The sequence below is a fragment of the Argiope bruennichi genome, chromosome 6 (assembly GCF_947563725.1).
Source record: "Argiope bruennichi chromosome 6, qqArgBrue1.1, whole genome shotgun sequence".
Classification (NCBI taxonomy): domain Eukaryota; kingdom Metazoa; phylum Arthropoda; class Arachnida; order Araneae; family Araneidae; genus Argiope; species Argiope bruennichi.
The window spans coordinates 109198957-109218684 of NC_079156.1; the positions used below are offsets into that span (position 1 = coordinate 109198957).

The 19728-nt window shown below is 33.8% G+C and overlaps 1 protein-coding gene across 1 annotated transcript; it reads right to left on the reverse strand.

Moving 5' to 3' along the window:
- Window positions 1-6356: 6356 nt before the first annotated feature.
- Window positions 6357-7808, reverse strand: LOC129971893 (TD and POZ domain-containing protein 3-like). The gene has a single exon (XM_056085870.1). The coding sequence runs from the start codon at window positions 7806-7808 to the stop codon at window positions 6357-6359; it is 1452 nt and encodes a 483-aa protein (XP_055941845.1).
- Window positions 7809-19728: the final 11920 nt, after the last annotated feature.

The window sequence follows — 19728 nt, forward strand, 5'->3', positions numbered from 1 at the left end:
TCTTCTTATTTGTACCAAACTCATAAGCAAGTCATATTCCATGCACAATCAATCCAATCGTTGAAATTCTCTTAGAAAAACCACTTCCTAAATCGTTTCATTGCCACTTAATTACCCTTATCATTTTCCAAATCCGAGGCTTAGGAATTATGCGTTCACTATTCCGTGACCTATCCCTCAATTAGACAACTAGAACAGAGAAGATCCGGATTACGTCAAGTTAATTCTCTTGACTTAAGATAATTCTGATAGACCAGATACTATGACAGGGTAGTTCTGGAAATGTTAAAGGGTAATTGTGGATGGGATTGGTCACTGTTTAATTTAAAGTAAGCAGATTTTCTGAACTGCTGTCCTAGACCTGCACATGGAATCCGAAATGATAGCGATGCTGTGGTGTAAGCAAGAGTTACAGACGATCGGGACCTAATATAATATTTATTTCTTCGGGTGTCATCAATGGTTTAGTAAATGTAATTAAAGCCGGGCCATGACAGTTTTTTTACACCCTTTCATGATGTTTTTATTTTTAAAATATGTAATCGCACTACTTTTTTTCCACAATGTTGCCTATAAAGTTGCCGCCCAGTCTTCTATTGCCTCCCCCTTGCCCTCAAACACTACGCCACTGACGGGGGGAGGTAGGGATATGAGAAAAAATTATGGAGCTTGTCAAAATGTTAAAACTAGTTAGAATATTATATGAATAATAAAAAAAACTATGACACTATATGCTTTACATCTGTGTTTGTATGTTACTATTTCTTTATAAATATCTACGATTATAAGTTTTATTTAGAGTTTTTATTAGTTTTTCTTACGATTACTTCATCTACTTTTATTCCATTAGATCATTTGTATCAACGAACAATAAAAGATAAGGAAATAATTTCAGAATCAGATTGTTAAAATTAGATCTTGCTATACTTTTTTTGACATTAATAAGTAATAATGCGTAGCAATTTCCTCCACAATTTAGTGTAATTTACAATGAAACCAGGCTTTGACTTCATTTTATTATGAAGAAACTCGATCATTCGTTTTGAGACAATGTTTTTTTTCGCTGATAATCTTGATATTGATCTACAGTTTTAGTATAAACATCATATACTAAAATTTAAGCATTTAGCTTGTTGTGTGAAACCATACGCCAAATTTTACCCATCTAGTTTTTTTCTTTGCGTTTTTGAATTGCTGTAATCACATCACACATATGAACAAACACATAAAATTCCCATTGATGGATTTCCACATAATTTTATTGCAATCTACTTTGATTCTTGTCACTAGGTCCTTGTGTCTTTTTTCCTGGTGTCATATGAAAGAAAAGTGTGTGAACTCCCTACTGAATGGGTTAAAGACATTATTATTGTTTGAAAAATAGCACGCATTTTCCTGAACATTAGAGGTTTCATGAAATTGTGGTGAATTGCATATAAGCCAGTAACAGCGCTTCTGCCCGGACAGCTGTTTTGGTAAAATCGGATCGTTACTGGACAGCTAACCAAAAGGTCCCAGGTTCAATCCTAGCGCATCCCTCACCTCTAAATTGGTGACCTCGGACGCTGAACCTTCAACCTTCATACAGCTGTTGTGGCGCCATCTACCCGCAACTAAAGTCGCCAGACTCACTTGGCGCAGCAAAGTCGTCAGACTCACGTGACGCAGCAACCCAAAAGTCGCCAGACACACTTGGCGCATCAGCACCCACACACGCTCGCCATAATGCTTGGCGCTACTCAAATAGGGTACAGGCCCATTAAGACAACAACTACTACTACTAAATACATCACCACTCAACATCCGTATCGTCCCCCCCCTTCGTCTCACTGTGGTGAATTGCATATAAGCCAGTAACAGCGCTTCTACCCGGACAGCTGTTTTGGTAAAATCGGATCGTTACTGGACTGCTAACCAAAAGGTTCCAGGTTCTATCCTCCCGCGTCCCATATCTCTTCAAAATGCTAACATCAAGTGTTTGTGGTGAAAATTGTGTTATTTTCATTTTCATTTGTGCTGTTTGTCAACATGTTTTGTTCCAATTAGATGTAGATGTAGATGATTAGATGTTGTAATTAGATAATAATTTCTTTTTATGTAGTTTAAAAAACATTTTAACGCTGACAGAATGTGATTCCGAATCGTTTGATTGCTCTTCTGTACATTTATGGCGTAGAGTGCTAAATCAATCAGCATATATCTCTAATCGTTCTGAAATGTCTGATAATTAATAATGTTCTGAAATTTTTAACTTCTACCTTGATCGAAGTTGCTTTTCTTTGATTTGTGTCAGAATTTTTGGATAATACAATACTTACAAAATCTGATTAACTCTTACGTTATATCTTTTCTGCATATCTTGTTTTTACTTATTTTTCCTTTGCTTCTTAGGAAGATTCCTATAAGAAGACTGCAATGGTTCTCATGACAAGAAGACTCCGGGAAAATTTCTTCAGTTCTTCGCTGATCATGGTCCCTAGAACCCAAAACCACCTTTCGTTCAAAAGTTTATATATATATATATATAAATTAAATCTTAATTAATTTCCTAATTTTTATTTTAATTTAGCCCATATTAACTTAATTCTAAAATGTTCTCCTATTTCCTGATGCAATTCAATCTTTTTTATTTAATTAATGCAACACGAGTTCTGTAGAACTGCTTTAATCAGCATTATATAAACCTCATTGTAAAAACTACCAAAGGGAAAATTTCGCTTTCTTCTGCTCTTGTATCGCTTATGAACGTATGTCAACTTCATCATCGCTTCTTGTACATAAATTATAAGCAAAATAAATAAAGCAAAATTTTAAAATTCCAAAGTGTCTTCTCTTGGGCCAAGCTACTGCTTAAAAAAATATATGTGTTTATATTATATTATTATATATTATATAATAATATAATATAATATAAATATGTATATTATATTATATTAATGTGTGTATATTATATTATATATAACACTTCCATGTTTCTTGTTAGGTAGATTACTAGAATACTATAAGAAAAACTGCAATGGATCTCATGACAAGACTTCGGGAAAAATTTCTTCAGTTCTTCAACGATCATGGTCCCTAGAACCCAAAACCAACATTCGTTCAAAAGTTTATATACGTAATGCTTTGCCCATATTATCTTGTGAAAAGGAAAACTAGAGTAATTTTGTTTGGATTTTTAAAAAAAATTAGAATATGCTGTAAGAAATGTAAAAATCTCGGACGAGTTCGTAAATGGACCATCTAACGCAAAGGGAGCGGAAATGATGGGGACTGAAATTTTTATTTCTCTTTAACTTCTAAATATTGGAGGTAAAAAAATACATCCGATTAGTCAAATTAGCGCCTCATTAAGACGAGCAACTTTTGTATTTGATGTTTTTCGATATCTGCAATATCTGAGAAATTAGGGACTGAAAAGTCATTTTCAGTCCCTAAGCTTGCCGAGAGGAATTTTTTAGCTAACACCTGCTTTATTTAAATGACCAGAACTTTCTTAGTAAAATAATGATATTATGACCTTATCACACTTCTTTTATTTTATTTGGAAGAATTTTTTCTTTTGTATTTGCTTTAGAAGTTTACAGGTCAGATAACATCATGATAGATTTCAAATTCACAGATATAGTTTAATTATTTGATTTTGTCTTGAAAATTTTCTGAACAAAATACTCAAATTTGTGCAGAGGTAGCTGTACTTTGCCTTAAATATGCCTTATTTCTATTTAATAAATATTCGCGGCTTTTTAATTATCAATCTGATTTTTGAAAATTATTAAATAAAATTCAGAGTGATTTGCAGCATTATTTCCCTTACTCTTCTTTGAATTTTCAAAATTAACTATCATGATTACTTTAGAACTGTGAACTATAGCAATTATGATAAATTCTATAATTATAATTCCTGATTTATTATTGGTTTACTATTAATACCAAGTGTATTACAAATTACACACAGTATTAGCAATATAAAATTCAATATTTATTCGCATATCAAAGATATGTTAATCATGATCAGTTAAAAAAAGATGAAATTATATTTAAAAGATTTCAGTTTATTATAAGCCAGTATAATTTTCATGGATAACGATAGATTAACACATTATAGCATGGCGCATATGTTTGATGAGACACTATAGTGATTATCGTTATTTCGAAATGTTAGAAATAGTTTTCTAGAGGGGACTGTAGCACCCCTGAAGAACAGAACGACCTGGAGCAGATCTTTCTGAAATAGAATTTTAAGGATGAAACTAATCCCAACTTCTCTGGACAACATTATATCTGAGATGCATTTAAATTTCTAGCAATTAGTTAATACTTTTCGTTTTTGGGTTGGAACTAATCCAAAATTTTCTGTACTACTTATTATGAGATGCATTTAATTTTCTAACAGTTAGTTAATACTTTTCCTTTTGGAGCTGAAACGAATCCCGGATTCTCTGGACTGCACTACATCTGAGATGCATTTAAGTTTCTAGCAGTTAGTTAATATCTTTAGTCTAAAAGTTAGTCAGTTACCTTTAGCCCAAAAGGAAAAAATACTCTTTCCCTTTTACATATAATGAAGTTTTTACTTTTCAGGTATTCCCAATAGAGTTGGGGACCTGCTGGTTAATAATAGATCAAATTAAATCTTTCTGAGAATTTTCCACTACTATGTGAAATTCGGAAGCTCGTAAATTGAAGGAGTTGAATTACTGTCTCCGACTGGTCCACCCCCCCCCCCTCATCTGAGGGGTTCTACTGTACACTCTATTGAGTAGGGGTGCCTCGTAGCAGTCTGCATCAAAGTCCGTGTGGGTTCGTCTAGTTAGGAATAAGATTCTGCTTGTATAATCTTCCAGTTACTACAAATTCATTTCCAGCCATTTCAATGAATTTAAATAAATGCCCTCTTTCGGATACATCATCGATATATTTTTGTAAATAGAACTGAAAACCCCAAAGCATCATAAAAATTACTCACAAATTATGAAGGAAAATAGTCGTAGTTTACTCTTTTTCAATAAAAGACCAATTAAAAAAACTGAGTGGCGTAAATTCTTTTATCATTTAAGTGTGGTTACTTAATGTTTTTGTCTAATAGTTTTTAATTGTATTTTATTTAGATCCTAGAAGTTCAAGAGTACAAAGAGCTGAAAACAAAAGTGCTTTTCTTCCCCATATTTTTAAAAATTACTGTTAATTATTGTTTTTACGGAAGAGAGGTTGATGGGTAAGTTCTAGGAATTAATGCGCCTACATTTTCATAGTCGAGAGATCAGTTTTATCTTCAAGATATTTTAAAGAAACCATCAGGTTTTCAAGAAGTAGGGAAGAATCTGAAGTATTCAATATTGGAGTATTTTAATGTAAATTAAAGAATTCTAGCAAAATGTTTAATACCCATTAAATTTTCTTCGAAATCATTAATATTATAGCCTTGTGCGGATAGTTTAGTTTAGTCATATTAACGTTCCGTTTGAAGCAACACTAGGGCTATTTTGGGACGGACCTCGTAATTTTGAACCGCGGTTAGATGATGAGGACGACACCTGAGCTGGCACCCCCCCCCCTCTCCACACCAGCGGGAGGACGTTTGGTCAGGACGGATTTGAAGTGCAACAGACCCCCTTACACGACGGTTCTTCGGTGGAATAGGGTCTCGAATCTGAAACCCTCCAGTTCCGAAGCCGAAACCTTACCACCAGGCCACCACGGCCCTTAACCTTGTGCGGAATTTTCTGGCTCATAAATCTCATATCAGTTTTATTTAAAGAAAATAAATTACATTTTATAGTTTGCATAGCATTTTATTATAAATATTCAAATATATTTATACTTGAAATTTGGAACATAAAAAAAGATCAAATAAAATACGTAAATAATTAAATTATTTTTCCAAAAATCAGCCGAATCTCACTACATTTGCTGAGTAATATAATACATGAAATTAAAATACACATCTTATTTTTTAAAAACTTATTATTTTAGCATTTTTACATAAATGTACAGTGGCCCTAGCTTTAATCTCATCCCCTGTAAAAAAAGTTGCATTATAATATGAGTAAAATATCACAAAAAGTATCAAAAAATTTGTAGAAAAACTCAATTTCCCTAAGTCTTAAAATCATCATTTATAATAGCAAACAAAATGCATGCAAACATACTTATTATATACGCGTCAAACATCATCACAGTAATAATCAAAATGGAGAACTTATCGAAAAAATATTGCCACAAGAAATATCATATAAAATACATAATCTCGTGATATATACTTACTAAAACGCATTTCCATTTTATGTTTGTAAAATGAACAATTCATCTCAATCATATGTGGAGGGGCATCACGAATATAAAAGCATTGTTAAATTTTAGCCAGGGAAAACCTTCAAATACATGATATCCGCAGCCAATTTAGGATTAGCGTCCATGAAAAGTTTCCATTCCCGCAAGCCAAACACTTCTGTGTCCTTTTTCAATATATAATCCTGCACAAAGTGTTTTAGGTCATCGTCATGGTGCCGGTCAGCCAAAGTTAAAACTTCACAAGCTTCAGTGGGGCACAAGTTGTCCTTCAAGAAAGTAGAGCATCTACTCATTAAGGATAGGATCTCATATTTATCTGCAGCTGCGTACAACTTGCATGCGCTTTCAAAATGTAGATCTTCCAGGATGTCGGTGTACATGTATAGAAGCATTTGGTGTATAGCATCTTCCTCCAAATCGATGATGTCGATATGTCCGCTGTTCTTCTCTTTCATATCATTGACGAGCATTCTCTTGAACACAGGGGATCTGGCGCTTAAAATATTTTTGTGAGCTGGGAATACCCGTTTTGAGGTACGAAGCTCAATGTCGTGAAAACTCCCATCTTCATACATGGATTTCAAGGCATTTATCACAGCTGACGTATTTGGAGATTTCACTTTTTCAGGAGCTGTTGTCGTTACTTTAGGAGAAATTATACCACAACTGCAAATTTCATTTAAAACAGTTCCATTTGAAGAGACAAATTCACACTCGAATAACAAGCTGTGAGCGTTCTTTTCCAGGTTTTTGATGAGCACTGTTGATAATGTTCCTTTTTTAAGATCACAGGCAAAATATTCACGAATTCCGCACATTTCCTTTTCCCCTTTCGCATTCATTCTGGAAATTTTGAAAGAAAAATATTTCGTATTCTCAGCGAATGAAATGATGTCTACATCCAGTTTATAAATAGAAAGTCCTTCAGATAAAATGAAATCAATGGCAATCAAATCATCTCTGAACTTATTTCTTAGACTATCCTTAGAAATGGTGAATTGATCGATTTTCCAAATGTAAACTTTCCTATTTACTTTAAAAACCGTCCGAGCAGATATTAATTTTGGTTTTAAGAGCGTTTCTTTCTTGTTCCAAATTGTACACTGCACAGTTAGAGTATCATCAGGAAGAAATGACTCTTTTTCAGTGATGAAAACTTTCTCATGTAATTCACGTATTGGGTGAGCAAAAACATTCTTTTTCATGAAACTCCAATTCGATACTGTTACTTCCGTCAAAACCGAGCCATCCTTGCCAAGGAATGATAGTTGGAAATTCACTTTAACGGCAATCGGTCCAGTGCAGTCTTCTTTTCTGTGGAGATAAAAACTGACATGATTTTTGTCAATGTATCCCATGGGATACAACAACAGCGACCATTTTGTACCGTCTAATGCATCTGTGATGAAAGCGGGACTAGCGATGCATTCTCCTGTTTTTAACCAGCAATGACTGATGTTTTCAATTTTCCATACAAAAGTATATCCGTTTATTTTGTCATCAATTTTAGTTGCCATTAGTTGCCTTTCCTTGAAGCCATTGAGCAAATTTAGTAACAAAATGAACACATTACTATCCAAAAAGTGAAACAAAATATTGTCTGAGCAGTACTAGTCGTTCACCGTTATTTTTTTGCTCATAATCATAAAATCAAGTTCAGAAGTATCCAATTAAAAAGGGAAATTCCCTTTGTTTAAGCATCACCCACTTTACAGGACAGACCGATAAGATATCTATGAAGACACGACCTAACAACAGAAGACAGAATAAAAAACTTGCATGAATGGTGTCACTTGACTTTGATCATTGTTGATAAACGATTCCAAAGTTAGCATTTTAGTTCTTCATTGTTTGATAAAACAGTGCTTAACTCTCTGACCGAATAGATAATGACTGTCATTTTTATTATGTTGCAACTATTTATCGGTTTTTAATAGCACAAGATTCGGCGACTAACAATACTTCATCTTTGCATAATTCGTATTCAAGAAAGTTAAAAAACTTGATAATCTGAAACATTTTACATAAGTCGAGATATCTCTTCAACCTTTCACAAGGTATCAAAAATCGAATCTTTCGGCCAGTCACATAGGTCTGGTTACTTCGGTTGATTCTTTTTAAATTTAAAAAAAAATTAAATTCTGGCATTGCATAAATTCTGGCATTTTGTGTTTCGTTTCAGTGGAGATGAGAATTTTATCACCGATATGTTTATTCATATCAGAATAATAGGGTTTCAAGGATTCACATTTCCCTGGAGTGTTAAAACTGCCTTCCTCATGTTATGGGGACTTCACATGTACAGCCCAGTTTGGTTGTGTGTGTTTCACCGTCGTCTTTGGAGGTATAGCCCATCAGATTTACCTCTAAAGCGCGATAGTGGATATTTGATCTTTTCCATAGCAAACCTTGCCGTGAGTATTCGAAGAACATGCCGTTATATAAAGGAGTGAATGTTTCCTGATAATACTTACTTGGACAAATAGATTAGTTTCTTTCCTGATAATACTTACTTGGACAAATAGATTAGTTTCTTTACTGATAATACTTACTTGGACAAATAGATTAGTTTCTTTCCTGATAATACTTACTTGGACAAATAGATTAGTTTCTTTCCTGATAATACTTACTTGGACAAATAGATTAGTTTCTTTCCTGATAATACTTACTTGGACAAATAGATTAGTTTCTTTCCTGATAATAATTACTTGGACAAATAGATTAGTTTCTTTACTGATAATACTTACTTGGACAAATAGATTAGTTTCTTTCCTGATAATACTTACTTGGACAAATAGATTAGTTTCTTTCCTGATAATACTTACTTGGACAAATAGATTAGTTTCTTTCCTGATAATACTTACTTGGACAAATAGATTAGTTTTTTTGCTGATAATACTTACTTGGACAAATAGATTAGTTTCTTTACTGATAATACTTATTTGGACAAATAGACTAGTTTCTTCCCTGATAATACTTACTTGGACAAATAGATTAGTTTCTTTCCTTATAATACTTACTTGGACAAGCAGATTAGTTCCTTTCCTGATAATACTTGGATAATTAGATTAGTAATCATTTGTAAAAATACTGAATGAAGAAAAAAAGAAATAATGGAGATTCGAACCTCTGGATCGAATCCTTCAAGAACGATGATGATTTAGGCTTGGTTCATCGGATAGGTAGGTGACTGCATTGAAAAATCGTTTTTTTTTTTTTTTTTTGCGAATTTATGATTTATTTTTATTCTTAATCTTTGAACAGATTAATTTATAAAACCATCAGAATCATTTATGTTTATTTTTTAAGAAGTACCACTGATTTTTAGATTTGTATTTACATACTTTTTAATCTTATTTTACATCTTTTTATGCTGTTTTCTCATATTCTAATCTTTGGTAGAATTTTCTTACGGGAAAACCTCGTAAGTCAAAATCTAATGAATATTTTTCATTCAAATTAGGTATAATAATTTCTCAATAAGTTCTGCAGTTTTTGAATTAGACAATAAGTAATCTATTCATTTAGAAATATTTTATTATTGTTTTAGTGCTTCATAAGTGAAAAAAAATATGAAAATTTGGTGTTATTTATAATTCGAACCTCAGTATTTAAAGAATGGATAAAAATACAACTTATTTTTTAATTCAGGAAAGAGATAATATATTTTTGAAGCCATTTGCAAATTTTCAAGCAGATTATTTGACAAATATCTAAACTGGATGGTTTTTGCTTTATGCCTCTTTTTAGCCACCCACTCATTTTTTCCAATTTTTAAAAAAACCTTTGCGACTTAATTGTTATATTTTTGTTTCATTGGCATTTTTTTCAATATTTTTTTAAGCAACTATTCAAAAATACAGCTATTTTCGAAAATTTTTCAAAAACTTGATCTCGAACATAGTCAGATACCTTAAAGAAGATTCGAACATCTGGTCCGAAACATTTTGGCATGACTATAAATTAGGCTTGATTCATCGATCCTAATCACATGGCAGCTGTAACGTCACGTAGAACCCAGTAGGAATAGTGTTCTCAAAGCTTCTACGCATACTCCCTAAAAAGCATGTATGTCTCCTCCCCCCCCCCATCGCCACTACAAAAATTGAGGACCTTGGGTAATATTGTAAATGCTTTACATGGCATTGGCCGATAACAGTTACAAAATATTGATCTTTGTCGTGGATTTAGTATTTTTATTGAACCTATCGTCTTGGCGATCTTTGGCGAAATTTTTGGCGATTCCGGTTATTAGTACCTCAAAATTAAATTTGTGTTTTAGATGGATTTTTTTCGAACTAAAACCAAAATTTGCAACAGAACTTCAATTTCAGTCACAAAGTCACATTCGAAATTCCATATATTTTAGTCACTGCGTTTTCAAATCATTGCGTTTGACTTGCTTTTGAAAGTACTGACCGATAGACAGGCAGCTTTTAGACAATTTGGCTCTAAATATGATAGGTATCTGTACTTTAGATCTTAATTCTGTGCTCTAAATTTTATTCAGTCATGTCTCTTCATTTTGTAGCTATCCTTTTAACTTATATTCAGACAGGCAAACTTCCTCTGAAGGCATGTCACTTATATTCGGCAGAAGTCTATAAATGTGAAAAAAAAAACCATATACCGAATTTTATTATTAGATAAAAATGTTTTTGAGTTGGTGTGTTCACAGTCAGATAGTCAAAAAATGTGTTTTTCGAACTCAAAGATCGTCACTCACTTCGTCAAAATGTCTTCGAATTTTTCGACTATTATAACATTTTCTTACTAATTTGAAAAGGAGAAAATAAAAAATGTGTTTAATATAATGGGTATGCGGTTTAGTGTATTTATCCAATAACTAAGTGAAAATTCTTTTTATGAAAAAATGTGAGGATATGAAAGTGCTATTACTGAAGAGTTTAGGTTTTGAATTTTAAAATATTGTTAAGATGTTTTTTATGCAACTATATGATCCGAAGTTATTGAAAAAAAAATTTAAAATATTGACCCATTTTTAATTAAAATTCTGAAAAAATTCTTTATGATTGAGCATTAATTACTACCGAAGTAAAATTTATTGCCAGTCATAATCAGATGTAGAGTTATTAAAATTTTTAGTTCTATATTAGATGGTCTACCCTGTAGTTCGTTTTGAATGATTTTTTCCCATCACATGCTTCTCAGTAGCGCTTTACACAGTTTTCAAATAACTTATAAATATTATCATTATAAAGGAAAAGTAGTAGATGAAATAAATAATAAAATGAAAAAATAAAAATAATTTTAGTTGGTGAAAGAATTTGTTAATTAAAAAAAGATTTTGAAGGCGAGCCAATTCGAATTTCTATCAAGTTCGTGAAGCGAAACATATTTTAGCAGTCAAAATGATTTTTGCCGATTTATGGGAAGGTTCGCGAAGTACTTGAACACAAAGTTCCTTACCTCCAGACATTAGAAATGGATCGATTAAAATGGGGTACATTTATTGATGATATTGTTACGAATCTGTGATGTTGCTTCCCAGCATAGTTAGCTCAATCACTGGAAAGACCATTTGACGATCAGCTCTCTTGGATGCTGATGGGTTGCCGGATCAATAACCCCCGGGCTTGGCAGCAAACTTGGCGACCATTTGGTGCCGAATTTGGCGACAAAATGGATAATACTAGCATCTTTAAGAATTTTAGCGATAGAGCCAATAGAAGCTGAGATATGCTTGATTGTTCCCGAACTTTTTCTGCCTGCTTCGGAAACTATAAAAGGCCGGCAGTTCAAGCTGAAGACAGTCGTGTATAAAGTCGTCGAGTGATTTAGAATCGCATAGCGAGTCAACGGCGAATTAGTTGGCTCAGCCTTGCGAAGAGCAGACATTTAGTGGAGCTCAAGCGATTGCTGAATTGAGCTATGTGCCGAATTCTGGAGTTTATTATAGAAGCAGCATTGAGTCGTGTGTGGAGTAGCCAGTCATGTAGTAGTTGGTCGGCGGTTGGATACATCTAAAGCGAGGTAAAGTAGGAAATTGCAGACATTTGGAGAGACCGTAGAGAGTAGCTATGAAGATTTCTTCCTCCTGCTGAATTTTGTCTGGTCGCTTTGTGTGCTATGATTGCTGCTAGCTATCAATTACTATTTGTGAGCTGCTGTTTGCACTAAGTGTGCTGCTGGTGTTGTTTATGTACGTCTCAGATACGTATTGTTATTTATGTATTCGTGCTACTAAAAGTCGTTTTTCGTTACTGAGGACTGTTGATTGTATTACACCATACACCTACTACAAGCGAACTCACTGACTTTACGGTCTTGGTGCAAGAAGTTCCTTAATAAAGAGAAATAAAAGGAAAGAAAAATGAGTTTATATAAGAGCTTTATCGACAAATTCGGTTTAGAGTCAAGCTGGCGTGGTAAAACTGTTGGAGATGCTCTAGTCGCATAAAAGGCGACGCAGTCTTCTGGAATTCTTATCGAACTTGCTGTCGTAAAATTATATTTCCTAGATAACAATGTCATTGCTTTTGTCTAATTTTTCAAAGAACCTGGTTTATAATTTCATGTGACAGTCGTAAAGTGTCGAGAGATTAAAGACTCTGTGAATGTTATTGTACTGGACAAACTACGGCATGTTACTAACTTGCCGAACCGTCTCATTTTGTGAGTCATGCGAGTTCACGAACCTTCACATGCGAGTTTTTGCAGCAGACGAAAGGAGGAGAGGCAGAAACAAGAAACTGCGGGAAAAGTACGTATGTTACGAAAAGTTAGTATAAAAATGTTAATCTTTTACTATTTAAATAACAATTAATGCTATCGGAGGGTATTTAAAATCTTACCACACTTCTAAAATAATTACATTGTAATAAAACTGTTTTTAAAAAAAAAATCGCAAAAATGCTTTGTAAATATTAGAATTTTTTTAGCTTATCTTATAAAATAATTACATACTAAAAATATATATACTAAATAAAGCTTAGTATTTCAGTTAAAATCAACTTTTCATAATGTATCATTGAAACACAACAAAAATGAACAATTCATCTAATACAAAAGAAATTCCCTTCGGCAAGTTGGAAGGCAAAGATAGATTCGTTTTACATCTAAGTTACTATCTGGCAACATAAAGCTTAGTATTTCAATTAAAATCAGCTTTGCATGATATATCACTGAAATAATAAAAATGAACAATTCATCTAATAGAAAAGAAATTCCCTTCGGCAAGCTGGAAGGCAAAGGCAGGAATAAAATGTCCAAGAGTTTTTTCCTCATTTCTCTCTGTGTCGTTCTGTGTTGTGTGTGTGCTCATCGCTTATACATATGCCTGCTTCTCCAAAATGAAATAAAACGACGTCACGAAATCAAAAGTCTTTTCACTGTCTTCAAAACTGCATCCTGCTTCACAAAAAATAATGCTTACACACACGCGCACACACACACACGCACGCACACACACACACATATATATATATATATATATATATATATATATATATATATAATCTTAATTTAGCCCATAGTAAGTTCATTGTCTTATTTCTTGATCCAATTCCACTTTCTCTACTTCATTAAGTCAAGAGAAGCTTTATAAAATTGCTGAAACGGCTAAACGCCGACACATTCTCATGCTCCGCGTGACGGGCTAGACAAATGTCCAATAAACACATTCTTTTTCAAAAGATCCCTGTATTTCCCTTATTTGTGATTAACATACGTCAGAAATCCCTATCAGAATATTATTAGCACTGTAAAAAATATTTTCCCTATCCATATTTCATGCTATTTAAGACGAGGAATAATTTATTTCGTTCTTCTTTCCCACTTCTGCTTTTGCAACGTGCTGTGGCGGACGTGCCTTGTCCGCGCCTTCTTGTAAATAATCATGCCTGCCTCCCGAGAGAGAATAAAACGAACTTAAAAATACAAACTGCTTGTCACACCGGCATTCTGCTTCACATAAAATAATGCTTACATATATATGCAATAATTTTAAGAAAAAATCATTTTTCATAAAAATATGACTTTGAAAGATATTGCATAATATACAGTTTTTTATTAATAGATGCAATTAATCATATTTTCATAATATTTTTAGTCATGAAAATACATAGTGCAGCACATTCTTAAGAGACAATTAAAGACACTAATCACTTACTAAAACATTGCAGTAACTTAATGAGGAAAGACCTTCCGAAACATGACATCCGCAGCCAATTTAGGATTAGTGTCCATAAAATGTTTCCATTCTTGAGAGCCAAACACTTCTTGGTCATGTTTTAGTATGTAATCCTGTACAACTCTTCTAAGATCATCGTCACAGTGTAGGTCAGCCAAAACCATAAAAGCACAAGCTTTGTCCGGAATCAAATTATCTTTCAAAAACGAAGAACACTTGCTTCTCAGAGACATTATCTGATATTTATCTGCAGCCGTATAGAGCTTGTAAGCATTTTCCAACTTCAGATCTTCCAGGGTATCAGTGTATAAGTACTGCAACATTTGGTGCACAGTGTCATCTTCCAGATCGGTTACATCAACATGCCCACAGTTCTTCGCCTTCATGTCACTGCTGAACATTCTTTTGAAAACAGGAGATCTGGCGCTTAAAATGAATTTGTGAGCAGGGTAGCTTTTTGCAGAGGTACGAAGTTCCATATCACTGTGGATCCCGTCATTAAAGGCAGATTTTAATTCGCTCACCAGATCTGGCATTTGCTGAATTGGCTCTTTTTTAACAACCACAGTTTTTGCATTTGAAGAAATTATTCCGTAGCTGCAAAATTCATATAAAACTGTTCCATTTGACGAGACGTATTCACAATGAAGTAACAGTTCATCATTCGGCAAGTACCGTGTTTTGTTTTCCAGTAACATTTTACTAAAGAGAGGCATTGGTAATATTCCTTTCTTAAGATCACAAGAGAGATAGTCAAGCCTTCCACACTCTACCTTTTCTTTCTCCGAACTTATTACGGATATTTTTATCGAAAACTTTTTTATCTGCTCTTTTAGTGAAATGATTTCTATGTCAAGTTTTTTCACAAAATCTATAATTTCATTCAAAACCAGGTCGAAATCAATTAGATCATCTCTGCATTTAGTTCTAATGCCGGACTTAACTTTGCTGAACTCGTCGATTTTCCAAACAAAAGATCTTCGGTTTACCTTGAAAACCGTTAAGACAGATAAATGTATGGGTTTAACTAGTGTCTCGTCTTTTTTCCAAATCGCGCATTGCACCATCAAAGTATCTTCAGGAATAAATGCTTCTGTATCACCGAGGAAAAGTTTTTCTCTTGATTCGATTGCTTCCTCACCAAACACACTTCTAGAAAAACTTTGGACCGATTTAGACATTTCCCCTAAGAATGAACCATTTTTATCCAATAATGCAAATTGGTAATTTACTTCAACGATATCCGGTCCATTACAGTCAGCTTCTCTGCGAAGATAAAGACTGATATTATGTTCATCAGTGTATCCCTTAGGATACAACCATAATTTCCATTTAGTGCATTCCAGTGTATCTGCGACAAAAGCGGGGCTCATAATACTTTGTCTGTGCTTGCATAAACAGTGACTCATATTTTTAATTTTCCACTGGAAAATGCAACCGTTTGTTACATTCTCATTTTTGGTTGCCATATTAGATCACTTGCTCTAAACGCTGCTGACAATAGATTATAAAATTAACTACTTACAAGCAGATTTATGAAAGAAAGAATGAATTCGAAAAGAGAAAGTACACTCTTGTCAAACGAAATGAACCAAGCACTATCGCTGGTTTTGTTTATAACAGTCTATTAATGTTTCAAGTTACAAAGAATCCGACAGGAAGGGCTCTTCCGTTCCATTTTGATAAGTAATGCTTATCTTTTGACACACATGATTGGTTGTCTCAAACTACATGACTTAGAGACGAAATGACACCTGTTTTATTTCTTTAGCTTATTCATATAACGCTGATAAATAGATTCCGATAATAACTATCTTCGTTTCTATATTAGATCAAACATTCGCTTTCAATGTGAATGAAAGTGGGTGATTGATAGCTGTTTTCAATTCATGACAATTATTTTGCACTGACATGAAAATTTATAAATTATGGGGCTTAAGGAGTTTGCGATCAGTGAGAGTGCATACCTGATATCTCCATTTTAAATTAAAAAATAAAATAGCTCTTTTTTCATTGCTGGATTGAATTAGAATATGCATACGTCTGAATATAATTAAGCTGTGTGGGTACATTTCACATAAGTCAATTTAAACCAACGTTGCGTATTTAAGTCTCTATGCTGGTAGATATATAACGCCGATTGCAGAGTAAGACCAACTGGAGTGGTCTCCAAAAACTTTCTCGCATACTCTCCAATAAATGTGTTATCCCAGAGAACGCCTTGCATGGTATTGGCATACAATAGTTACGAAATATTAGTCTTTTCTTGAATACAGCATTTTTACTGAATCTATCGTGTAATTCAAGGATGGGCATTAAGTCGATCGCGATCGAACGTTTGTACCACCAAGACATTTTTTGGGTGTCCGCTTTTACTAAGACTTAAGTAGAGCATACTAAAAGAAATATATCTATGGAACATTGTATTCTCTTTATATTTTAAGGAAAACAAAGCTTTTCATGTTCAATATGACATGATTTTAAAAGCACGTTGTTCAGAACCTAAGAATAGCTTTTGGAATCTAATGACCGTACCCTAATTTTAAAAAGGTTGCATATTGTGGTGAATTGCATATAAGCCAGTAACAGCGCTTCTACCCGAACAGCTGTTTTGGTAAAATGGTTTTAGTTATTGCACTGCTAATCGAAAGGTCCCAGGTTCTATCCCCGCGTATCTCTTATCGCTTTATTGGTGACCTCGGACGCTGAATCTTCAACCTTCGTACAGCTGTTGTGGTGCCATCTACCCGCAACTAAAGTCGTCCAACACACGTGACGCAGCAACCCAAAGCCGTTAGACACACTTGGCGCAACAGCACCCACAAAACGCTCGCCATAACGCTTGGCGCTACTCAAAACTGGGTACAGTCCCATTAAGACAACAGCTACTAATAAAATACTTCACCACTCAACAGCCGTATCGTTCGTCTCACCTTCGATTCACTGGAGGGAGAGTACTGTGGTGAATCGCATATAAGCCAGTAACAGCGCTTCTACCCGTTTTGGTAAAATGGTTTAGTTACTAGACTGCTAACCAAAAGGTCCCAGGTTCTATCCTTCGTCCATCACCTATCGCTTCAATATCATTTAACATCGTTCTTTGGTTCTGTCTACCTGTGAGAATTTGCATTTTCAACGATGAATATAATTAAGACAACATATCATTACCTTCTCACAGATGACCACTTAGAATCCAGTGGAAGTTTAGCAGTTAGTAATTATATCCCGAGATAATGGTGGACAGTATGTAGTCGAAGTTTTCTACTAACTATAACTTCGAGAACTAACTTTAGATGAAAGCTATCTATTTTTTAATGCATTTTGAATTTTTTGATATTAAATGCGTCATTTGATATTATTATATTTGTGACAATTATTATTATGTTTGTTGTTATGTAAGTGAGCACATATTCCGTATTTATTATTAATTTATAATAAATATTGTAGACCTACATCACGGGGTGGTCTGCAATACTTTGAAAGAAATTAGAAGTAGAATGTGCTCTGAAAAAAATCTGCTCACCCCTGGTGTAATACTTGGCGATTATTCGCTGGCATGCGGTTAATAGCATCCAAAAACCGAATTTGGATTTTAGAGGCATTTTCCCCAATTGATTGAAACAGAAATTTGACACAAAATTGCACTTATAGTCACAAACTGCCATATCTAATGTGATGTCATCAAAGTACAGCCGAGTGAATAGGTTAAATTTGTCTTTTAAATTTGTTTATTTATAACATCACAGTCGGACAAAACACATAACGTAAAAACATTTACAACATATAATCAATAGGATATTCATACATCAAATCCATTCCCACGACCATCATCTTAATCTACAAGATAGAACACCATTACCAGGCATCAATGCCTTTTGCTTTCAACACCACATAACATAACACAACACCACGCTGACTCCCGACGAAAGAAATCTCCGTCTGCCAAACGTACTACCGGTGTGATGTCATCACATTTTTGATCTACATCAATACGGTGCTGCCATCTATCTTCTGGCAATTTTCCAGTCAAATTCTTTACACTAATTTGATATATTTAAATCGTTGAGTTTTTGAATTATCTTGTTAACATGTTTCTGAAATTAAAGACCGACAGACAGTCAGCCCGTTGACTTTTCATTTCTTATGCAATTAGTTCTGTCCGTTGAATCTCTGGCTCATCTGGACAAAATTCCGAAATCATTGTCGAACTTTTATTTCTTTAGTAAATCGAATTAATTAATTAATTATGGGAATGTTCGATTTGAAATATGGTCATTGTTAAATCAAAAAACATTAATTTAAAGAGCTTTTTTTTCTTACTTTTCAAATCATTATTTCTCTCTTGAAAAATTGCTAATCTAAACAATTTGAAGTGATGTAATTTTATCAGAATTTAACAAGAATGGAATTCAGTCAATAACGAATCATTCATAACCATCTTGAGTGGTCTCCCCATAACTTTCTAGCATACTCTCTAATAAATTTGTCATGCCAGAGAGCTTTTTACAAGGTAAGTTACGAAATATTAACTTTTGGCGTGAATTTGGCATTTTTACTTTTGCTATCGTGGCATCCTTGGCGAGTTATTTGGCGATTAATTCCTGACTTGCAGTTAATAGTATCCGAAAATCGATTTTGTGTTTCAGACTTTTTTCTCGCCCGATTGAAACAAAAATTTGACACAAAACTACACTTGCAGTTAAAAAATCTCACTCTAAATTCGGCATATTTAAATCATTGATTTTTTAATCATCACGTTTTCATGTTCCTGAAAGTACAGACCGACAGACAGTCAACCCGTTATTGGATTTGTTTAAAAATTCGATAGATGTCTGTACTATAGATGTTAAATCAATGTACCGAATCTCATCTATCTAGCTCTCTTCGTTTTGTAGTTATCTTGTTAACTTATATTCGAACAGCCGAACAGACGGACTTCCTCTGAACAGATTTTAATTAAAATTTGATAGAAATCTGCAAATTTGGTGCAAAAAAACATATAACAAATTTGAATCGTCCAGCTCAAAGCGTTTTTAAGCAATCTTAGTCTCAGACAGACAGATGGGCGAACATCTTCAAAAAATGTGTCAGGGAGTCTAAAACTTCGTCAAAATCTCGATTTTAATTTTTTGATTGATTACTATATTTTCTAGATATTATGTATATGGGAAGATGAAAAGGGGAAATCATCATATTTCTGATGAAATATTGACTGATAGCACATGATCCACACACACACACGCACAGACATACACACATACACACACACGCACGCACGCACACAC

What these genes read in the sequence shown, in the direction of transcription:
- LOC129971893 (XM_056085870.1), bottom strand. Translation starts at nt 7,808, where the DNA reads ATGGCAACTAAAATTGATGACAAAATAAACGGATATACTTTTGTATGG.